This window comes from Bos indicus x Bos taurus, chromosome 10 (genome assembly GCF_003369695.1).
Source record: "Bos indicus x Bos taurus breed Angus x Brahman F1 hybrid chromosome 10, Bos_hybrid_MaternalHap_v2.0, whole genome shotgun sequence".
NCBI classification, from domain to species: domain Eukaryota; kingdom Metazoa; phylum Chordata; class Mammalia; order Artiodactyla; family Bovidae; genus Bos; species Bos indicus x Bos taurus.
Window position 1 is genome coordinate 877279 of NC_040085.1, and position 10585 is coordinate 887863.

At 42.7% G+C, this 10585-nt stretch overlaps 1 protein-coding gene across 7 annotated transcripts in view; it reads right to left on the minus strand.

Annotated features, from left to right (window-relative positions):
• Positions 1–7316, minus strand: part of POC5 (POC5 centriolar protein) — a 32906-nt gene extending 25590 nt beyond the window's left edge. For 2 of the 7 annotated variants that reach the window (XM_027552908.1, XM_027552904.1), the window contains exons 1-3: positions 7193–7316; positions 6662–6845; positions 3203–3298 (exon numbers count right to left, since the gene is read on the minus strand). Coding sequence is in view for 5 of the 7 variants with exons in the window: in XM_027552904.1 (XP_027408705.1) it covers positions 3203–3286 (84 nt within the window). In the remaining 2 variants the exon portion in view is untranslated. The remainder of the gene's footprint in view (positions 1–3202; positions 3299–6661; positions 6846–7192) is intronic. The other 5 variants (XM_027552906.1, XM_027552905.1, XM_027552903.1 and 2 more) reach the window with 5 other exon arrangements.
• Positions 7317–10585: the final 3269 nt, after the last annotated feature.

A 10585-nucleotide genomic window follows, 5' to 3' on the forward strand; every position in this document is an offset into this window, starting at 1 on the left:
CTCAGAAAAGGGAGAAAGATCCAAACACATATTTCTAAGTTCCCACAACAATCAGTATGAGTTAAAGGGAATGTAAATACGTATACATTAATAATGTTTAATATACATATATATTTTAACTGCCTTTAAGGGAAAAAATGGAAAAATTAGTCATTTAAACAATTATTTACATTTCATATATGCAGACACAGGCCAAATGGGTTATTTTTTAGTTTAGGATAAATATAAATAATATCATCTTCCTTTTTCGTACCTTTAAAAAAAATTGGAGTATAATTTATTTTTATGAATTTATTTATTTTTAATTGAAGGTTAATTGCTTTACAGTATTGTGTTGGTTTCTGCCAAACATCAACAGGAATGAGCCACAGGTATACCCATGTCCCCTCCCTCGTATACCTCCTTCCCACCTCCCTCCCCATCCCACCTCTCGAGGTTGTTACAGAGCCCCAGTCTGAGCTCCTGAGTCATACAGCAAACTCCCATTTGGCTATCTGCTTTACATGTGGTAACGTATATTTCCATGTTACTCTTTCATACAACCCACCCTCTCCTTCCCTCCCTGCCCCAACCCCATGTCCCTAAGTCTGTGTCTAAGATTGGAGTACAACTGCTTTACAATGCTGTGTTAGTTTCCGCTGTACAGAAACGTGGATCAGCCATAGGTATACATACATCCCTTCCCTCTGGAGCCTCCCTCCCACCCACCCCTCTGTTCCACACCTCTAGGTCATCACAGAGCACTGAGCTGAGCTTAATAATCTCTCCTTAACTGTCAAAGATAACCTGCCTTAAGGTCAAAAAGAACCCTAATGACCAAAAATTGTAATTCTGCCTCCCCCCTCAATCGCTGGACTGATGTGACCCTATAATAGAGCTAAACCCATGCCTACCAAGTGTGGTCAGGGCAACTGGCTGACACTTCAAAGTTGTGATTAGAGGAAATGATAAGTCAATAAGTACTACGGATGCTGCCCATCCTTCAGCATTTATCATCATCGGTCTTATGAAGCATTCACATGTTGGAAACAGTAATGAAAATGCCCTTACGGGGAATACTGATTTATGAGGGGCTTTTGTACTAAGTGTCTGGTGTTAAATATTTACTATATATGTCAAAGTATATAGTTACTTTATGTTATTTTAAACATTATTTTTGGCATTTATATTTTTAAATGTTTCCAGTAATGGAATATGGGAAGGCTTTCAATTGTTGTCAAGGACCAGTAGAGTCATAAGTTGAGGGTTACTAAAAACAGAATCTCAGTTAGGGTAGCATTCTAAGCACAGGTAACCAATAACACAAAATGATTTCTGGCATGTCTAGAAGATTCTTCCCCCTCCATCTCTTAAAATTCTACTCTAGAGATTTCTTTTGACATAAAGCTTTGTTTCTCGACAAAAATGACAACACGAGATCTTACAAGGTGTTCACATTATAAGGTCTTATAAGGGTTCTGGACCCAACAATTACAAAGTGTGGTTTGTAAGCAATTCTCCGACACCACTTGGGTGTCTCAATTCTGACACTTTCCAGCAGAGGCGGCATCAGATTCCACAGGTTGAGGGTTAGTCCCATGACTGCCCTCCCTGCCCCACACTTCAGATGCCAGTCCAAGGCCAGATTATCATCTGTGCTTCAGACCAACCAGCTATGGACCAGAGTGGGTTTGACTCATTTGCTAGAGGGTTCACAGAACACAGAGAAACATAATACTAGACCGCCAGTTTATTATAAAAGGCTGTACTCCAGGAACAGCCTGAGGGAAAGGATATATAGGGCAAGGTACGAGGAAGGGGTGTGGTGCTTCCATGCCCTCTCCTGACAGGCCAGTCACTCCGCACCTCCACGTGTTCTCCAATGTGAAGTTCCCCAAATCCAGTCCTTTTGGGTTTTTATGGGTCTTTATTAATAGGCACAACTGATTAAATCACTGACCACTGGCGACTGATTCAACTTCCAGGCCCTCTCCCCTCCCTCACGGTGGGGGAGTGTGTGTGATGGCAATTTCCAACCAGCTAATCATGTGGTTGGCCTTCTCCTGGCAACCAGTCTTCATCCTTGGCTGAAGTCCAAAAGTCATGTCATCAACGTAACAAAAAATACCTTCATTTCCTCACTAGTTAGGAAATGCCAATATTTTTAGGAGCTCTGTGCCAGAAATGTGAGGATGACCAAATATTTTTATTATAAATCACAGTATCACTGGTATGCCTAAGTTAAACCATTCTCTTTTGAAGAAGTTGGAATACAGAAAAGATGAAGGATGCAGTAAAGCACTGTCACCTAAAAAGAAAGCATGAAATGGGGGAGATACCATTCAAAGGGAAGGCAAGGATGAAACATCTATGTCACAATTTCAGACCACTTTTACCCTAGTAAAAACTCACGGATACTTTTCCAATAGCTTCCCAATTCCTCAACCTGTAATTTCAATTAAAGGAACACATTTGTTTCATAAAATATTTCCCTAAAGCTTCTGTCATCTTCCATGGTGTCAAATGCCACTTATTCTACTTAGGCATAAACATACCATCCAGCTTTTCCCCTCTTAAGAGGGAGAAAACCCAAGATAGACCATGTCAGTATTCTCCCATTTAAAATCTACTCTAGAAATCTTAATCCATATTTTTGATGGTAAAACGTTTAGAATTAACAGGAATTTAAAACATTTCGTATAAAAGCCACACCTTGCATAGTCGGTGTACCTGTCACTGCCCAGGTCCTGGGCACCAGCGGGTGCTCGATGGTGCGGCAACAGGGGCCAGAACCAAGAGTGGAACACTGGGGAGTCTAGGGCCCCAGAACTCTGGACAGTTTCCACATCAGGCTGATTCGCATTAAAGTGAAAGCAACACTCATGAGAGAGAGCTACAAAGAGAAAATTTCAACCAAAAAAGTGTTTCTTCAGATTTTCAGCTTCTCCTCTCATTTTATTTTTTGGAGCTTTGGTACAGAGAATGCTAAAAGAGTTCATGATTATTTTCTGAAAGGTTAATTAAAACAATGCAAGGTATTTTTCCAAGTGTGTAAAATAATTCCCAACTTTTGATATCATTATAATTTTACACACATTATAAACATATTATAGTTATGAATGTAAATGGCATGAACGAATGAGAAATGTATTCTTAGTTTTTCCTCATACTGTCATGTATTTGAAATAAGAAAGTCATAGTAAATTTAGACATGTCTTCCTACCTGAAGATCTGAGGAGACAGAACTGCCTCGGTCGGACTCTTTTTGCAAAACCGGAGGTGAGCACATCTCCCCGTCTGATGACATTCTGTATAAATACTATAAAACAGTAAAAGCTAACTTTAGTTTATTTTTTTGCAATATTTAAACTAAAATAAAATGCTTTCTAAATATGAGTGTGTGTGTGTGTGTGTGTGTATTGTGTGTAATAACATCCTATCCTGGAAACAATAATCATTCAACATGTTAAAATCATTCAACATACTGAACACCCACAGGCAAAAATCACTGGGTAAGAAAAAAATACTCAGCTCCCAAGTAGGGAGCTTATGATGTGGTCAAGGAGATGAGGTAAACACATGAAAAGACTAAAGGAAAATGGAAGCTCCTCAGAAACAGCCACAGCGGGGGCTGTGGATCATCATAGAGTATGACTGATGTTGAACAACGCATGAGCACCTAGATGCTGTGTCTTCTCCTACGAGACACTGAACCCAGAGAGAATGAACGATTTGTGTAAATTCTCTGCTTGGGGAACTGACCTTTGGGGAATACTCTTTTAAGAAAAGCAAGATTATACAGAACAACAAATTCTAATACCATGCAAAGAAACACTGTTTAAGATCTTAACCAAAAAATAAGTAATGATATAAGTACTATTAGTGACAAGTACATAAATTATTTAAAAGGCAAATAATGACTATTCAGAATGATCTGAATACCAGTTATATGTAAGACTTGGGGAGAAAGGTAAGATGAAGAAGTCCTTGTCCTCAAGGACTTTGCAATCTACAAGAAGGGCTAGACATGCATATACTGCTGCTGCTGCTAAGTCGCGTCAGTCATGTCCGACTCTGTGTGACCCCATAGACAGCAGCCCAACAGGCTCCTCTGTCCTTGGGAGTCTCCAGGTAAGAACACTGGAGTGGGCTGCCATTTCCTTCTCCAATGCATGAAAGTGAAAAGTGAAAGTGAAGTCGCTCAGTCGTGTCCGACTCTTAGTGACCCCATGGACTGCAGCCTACCAGGCTCCTCTGTCCATGGGATTTTCCAGGCAAGAGTACTGGAGTGGGGTGCCACTGCCTTCTCTGCTTTGAGCAGCAGTATGATTTTAAGGATGTTGTAAATTTAATTACTTTTGAAAAAAGTGCTGTTAAATACTAAAACAACAGAAGCACAAAGTAGAAAGGTTGGAGTAGCCTGTTTCATGGGGTAGGACAGTGAGGGTGTGAAGAAATGGGAAGAGCCGACTGGGGTGTTGAGACCTGAAAGACAGATAAAAGATTAAAGGATATGTGCGGCAACAGTGCAGCATAAGCAAAGACAAAGAGATGTAGACATATATGCCAGGAACTTCAAGTATTTTGTGAGGCTGGAGCAAAGGGCACAGATCAGGGTTTGGCTAAGGATGAAACAGGCAAGGTGAGGAGCTGCCAGATCATGGAAGATCACAATTACATCATGTTAAAAAGTTTCGCCTTTTTTCTAGGAGAAGTTATTAAACTCTTAATTAAACAAGTGATAACATGATCAGGCTTGTCTTTTAGAAAGATCACTCTGGCAGCTTTCAGGATGGATTTGAGAGGTGGGATACTAAAGAGAGAGCAACTGAGAGACAACTGCAGTAGTCCAAGACATGTATGTTCCTTCTGGCAGTAATCCGAGGAGATAAACGGGGTCAGAGGTATGACTCTAAGTTGCGTCGTGGCAGTGGAAATTCGAGACTGTGATCAATAATCGGTTAAGGGGTTAAAGGGAAGAATTGCTGGTCTGGCCCAGATTTCTGGCTGGCAACGATGGTTGGTAGTGATACTCTCCAAGGCAAGGAATACAGGAATGAGTAGGCTGGGGGAAGGGTAATATGGTCTCATTATCAGACTTACTGGGGTGAGGTGACTCTAAGGCACTGAAGTGAGGCTGCATGTATGCAGTATCTGGCCATGCCAGTTATTTGACGCACAACTCCAAGTACCGCCACTCACAATGGCTACAAGGTGAAAGGTGCTTCATGGAGTTAAGCAAAGTGGGAGCCTTACACTGGAGGTAAAGGTTTGGAAATTCATTTTGAGGAATCAGCATAATGGGAACTGCTGATAAAAGGTAGATGTTAAGATCACCTAGGAAAAGAAGCGTGAGTTCTTATTCCGAGGTCCCTAGACCCAAACCATGTGCAGTATTTTTTAGCGCATGCATATTTTTTCTAGAAAGAGGCTCCTCATCTTCCAGTATGTGTCCGGAGAGTACTAAAGCCTTAGTAAAGTTAAGGACCACTACTGTAGCTGGGATGGGCTTCCCTTGTGGTTCACTAAGTAAAGAATCCACCTGAAATGCAGAAGACACTGGTTCAATCTCTGGGTCGGGAAGATGCCTGGAGAAGGAAATGGCAACCCACTCCAATATTCTTGTCTGGAAAATTCCATGGACAGAGGAGCCTGGCAGGCTACAGTCCATGGGGTCGCAAGAGTGGGACATGACTTAGTGATTACACCACCACCACTGTAACAAGAGCAAAGTTAAAATCAGAACTGCTAATATTTAAAGGATAAGTGAAGAGGAACCAAAAATGATGGAAAAGGAAGTCAGAACAATAGAACATTGAGAACAGCATCACAAAAACTTCCAGGAGGGAATGGTCAGAGACAGATGCCAAAGGAAGATGAGAATCTGGCAGAATCCCTTGAGTTTGGTAATCAGAAGTCGCTGGGGCATTTGCCTGAACAATTTCAGTGGAAAGTAGAACAAATCTTAATCAAGTAGGCTGAAAATTACCAGATGAAGAAACTGAAGGAGAAAGGGCAGATCCAGGTAGAAGTGCAGTATTAGAATGGAAATACAGATTGAGGCTAGACTATGGAAAGGAAATATTAACTGTATTCAATGAGCATTACTGTGTAGACACAAGATAAGTAAACTAAATCTCAGCATGACTGACTTTAGTTAAGCCAATTAGGGAGGATAAAATAAGCACATGCATCTGCAGCAAGGAAGGCTGCTTTAAGGGACTCAAATCCACCACTGTGGTAACTTTGTCCTTTCTATTTCCATTCACGTCTTCCTTTAGGATGTGTCTGAAGACTGGTAATAAGGGGGCTGGGATTGGGGGTACACAAATAAGCTGAAAATCATGGTCACATCTCAAAAAGAGCTTCTTTATATATATATATATCCTGCAGATGCAAAACAGTATACTTTTAGAAAATATGCTATAAATCTTCCATCTGTCCTGCTTTGATGACATCAAAAGTATGACAATTTATCTAAAACCCTACAACAGTAGTATTTCCTTATTGTTTCTAGTTCTGAGACAAAAGAGAAAATCAAACTTGCTTTGATGGAAAGCAGATGGACATCAGACAATCAAATTTTCAGAATTCTCTAACCCAAGAGCTCAGAAATCACGAGATAAAAAGTTCTGAGCATTTGTCTAAGGCCAAAGAAATCAAATTAGATCTTGGTAATTACCTGGCTGTTACTGGAAGCGGGGTCCAGGAATTCAAATTAATCCCCAGGAGGCACTGGAAGAGTGAATTAACGTGCAAGCTGGCAGCTGAGTGAGGTTTCTGCGGCCTTGACCGGTCCTAAAAGCAGGCAAGGGGGTGCGCCAGCCCCTCCCCACGCCACGGACTACAGGCAGAGGAAAAGGCAGCTGCGAGCAAGCACAGGGCTACAAGTTCTCTTACCGCTGTGTCACATCAAATTGTTATTTAAATACAATGAAGTGTCACACACGGTCATTTTACCCCATACGTCTTAAATGACCCGAACCTACAGCTGCAATACCGTTATTACACTTCAGGCAACTTTCCTTCCTGCCCTCTCTTCCCCGACGCGGAGGGGAAATCTCTCGATCTTGCCCTCCCGCAGCAGCTCAAGGGCCCTACTTTGCGGAAGACGCCCCCAACCCCGTCGTGTCCGATCCCCAGGGGCTGCAACCCCGGCCGAGGCTATTTAAATCCCACTCCAGAGCCTCCGCCAGGGGCGCCGCTTACCCACCTCCGAGGCTCTCTGCAAACCCCAACTCCACGCTCCGTGTCTTCTCCCCTCGTCGCCGCTACAACAACAGCGAGTCCAACAGCTTCCCCAGCAGCAACCTGACAGTTTCAAACTGCAAAGAGGAAGTAAAGACGGCCCTGGGCATTGGCCGCGAGCTTCAGCAACCTGCCGTCTGATTGGTCCGGGCGTCGGGGGCGGGGCTCCGGACCGGGGGAGGGTGAAGCCGGAGTGAAGTTGCTTCCGGAGAGAAGCAGCCTGGCTATGGCTGGTTCGGAGAGGGCGCAGTCTTAGGTAGCTCCGCCCCGCTGTCAGAAGCCCGAAATCAGTGCGGTTCTGGCCTGAGGGTTACCGGGCAACCCTGAGAACCGATTTGGTTAGACTGCCAAGCAGGACTGAAGTCAGCTAGAGTGGAATACTGTTGTCTTTTCGAAAATGCCCGTAGTCTATGCGTGTGGTCCTCAGGCATATGAGTTGTCTCCCTCCGGTGCACCACGACAGAATCACTACCCCCGCCACCTGCTGATTACTTCAATCTTGGGCAAGACTGAATTTTTAACAAAGACCAACAGTGATTCACCTAGAGCCAGACATCCTGGAACGTAAAGTCAAGTGGGCCTTAGAAAGCATCACTACAAAAAAAAAAAAAAAAAGAAAGAAAGCATCACTACGAACAAAGCTATTGGAGGTGATGGAATTCCAGTTGAGCTATTTCAAATCCTGAAAGATGATGCTGTGAAAGTGCTGCACTCAATATGCCAGCAAATTTGGAAAACTCAGCAGTGGCCACAGGACTGGAAAAGGTCAGTTTTCATTCCAATCCCAAAGAAAGGCAATGCCAAAGAATGCTCAAACTACCGCATGATTGCACTCATCTCACATGCTAGTAAAGTAATGCTCAAAATTCTCCAAGCCAGGCTTCAGCAATACATGAACCATGAACTTCCAGATGTTCAAGCTGGTTTTAGAAAAGGCAGAGGAACCAGAGATCAAATTTCCAACATCCGCTGGATCATGGAAAAAGCAAGTTCCAGAAAAACATCTATTTCTGCTTTATTGACTATGCCAAAGCCTTTGACTGTGTGGATCACAATAAACTGTGGAAAATTCTGAAAGAGATGGGAATACCAGACCACCTCACCTGCCTCTTGAGAAATCTGTATGCAGGTTAGGAAGCAACAGTTAGAACTGGACATGGAACAACAGACTGGTTCCAAATAGGAAAAGGAGTACGTCAAGGCTGTTTATTGTCACCCTGCTTATTTAACTTATATGCAGAGTACATCATGAGAAACGCTGGGCTGGAAGAAGCACAAGCTGGAACCAAGATTGCTGGGAGAAATATCAATAATCTCAGATATGCAGATGATACCACCCTTATGGCAGAAAGTGAAGAGGAACTCAAAAGCCTCTTGATGAAAGTGAAAGTGGAGAGTGAAAAAGTTGGCTTAAAGCTCAACATTCAGAAAACGAAGATCATGGCATCTGGTCCCATCACTTCATGGCAAATAGATGGGGAAACAGTGGAAACAGTGTCAGACTTTATTTTTTTGGGCTCCAAAATCACTGCAGATGGTGACTGCAGCCATGAAATTAAAAGACGCTTACTCCTTGGAAGGAAAATTATGACCAACCTAGATAGCATATTGAAAAGCAGAGACATTACTTTGCCAACAAAGGTTCGTCTAGTCAAGACTATGGTTTTTCCAGTGGTCATGTATGGCTGTGAGAGTTGGACTATGAAGAAGGCTGAGTGCCAAAGAATTGATGCTTTTTTTAAATTTTATTTTTAAACTTTACAAATTGTATTAGTTTTGCCAAATATCAAAATGAATCCACCACAGGTATACATGTGTTCCCCATCCTGAACCCTCCTCCCTCCTCCCTCCCCATACCATCCCTCTGGGTCGTCCCAGTGCACTGGCCCCAAGCATCCAGTATTGTGCATCGAACCTGGACTGGCAACTCATTTCATACATGATATTATACATGTTTCAATGCCATTCTCCCAAATCTTCCCACCCTCTCCCTCTGCAACAGAGTCCATAAGACTGTTCTATACATCAGTGTCTCTTTTGCTGTCTTGTACACACGGTTATTGTTAGCATCTTTCTAAATTCCATATATATGCGTTAGTATACTGTATTGGTGTTTTTCTTTCTGGCTTACTTCACTCTGTATAATAGGCTCCAGTTTCATCCACCTCATTAGAACTGATTCAAATGTAGAATTGATGCTTTTGAAGTGTGGTGTTGGAGAAGACTCTTGAGAGTCCCTTGGACTGCAAGATCCAACCAGTCCATTCTGAAGGAGATCAGCCCTGGGATTTCTTTGGAAGGAATGATGCTAAGGCTGAAACTCCAGTACTTTGGCCACCTCATGTGAAGAGTGGACTCATTGGAAAAGACTCTGACGCTGGGAGGGATTGGGTGCAGGAGGAGAAAGGGACGGCAGAGGATGAGATGGCTGGATGGCATCACTGACTCGATGGACATGAGTCTGAGTGAACTCTGGGAGTTGGTGATGGACAGGGAGGCCTGGCGTCCTGCAATTCATGGGGTTGCAAAGAGTCGGACACGACTGAGCAACTGAACTGAACTGAACAGTGATTATGATTGCAGGGGTCTGCGGACCACACTTTACGAAACTGCTAGACTAGGTTATATTAATGACTTCAGACGTGTCAGATTGCAAGGCAAGCCCTTCTGGTGAAGCGAGTGATGCCCGTAGAGTCATTGTTAAGTACATCCTGGTTGTATCACCTACTTACTGTCACCTTGGATAATGCTATCCACATATAGGGTTGTAGGGGGATTAAATGACTTACTATATTTAAAAATACCTATCACACAAACATCAAAAAACTAGCCTTTCAGCTTGTATTGGCATAACTGCTAGAGGTACGTTAGGATCCACATTGCAAAGGGAATGTTCCAGGCTGAAGAGCAAGTAAAGAGATCCTGGTGAATTTTCAGGCTCCCTGTGGTACCTAGAGGATGAAGTATCCGTTTCTTTTTCTGTAGATAGAAGTGGCATAACCTGGATCTCACCTACTTACCTGTGAGTAGAGCCAGACTTCTATTTATGCAAGCAATGAAATAAGAAGAGCACCAGCAGTTTCTTTGGCACAAGCTATATTTGTTCCCCGCCCTCCATCTTTTCCATGCTTATTATAAGGACAAATTCCTATTGATAGATAAAAATTCACAACTGGTTCAAAAATCTGTTTTTAAATTGGATTGCCATATGGTGACCCCTTACAAGGTAATTGTTTCTGATTCATTATCCCTGTGCCTTCTTGTACTTGGCTCCATGTTTCTCTTCTCTATCTCTTTGAGGGGCAGATTTTCATAGAAAATTGATGGGTAAGCCATCACCACTCTTCCATGAAGCCAC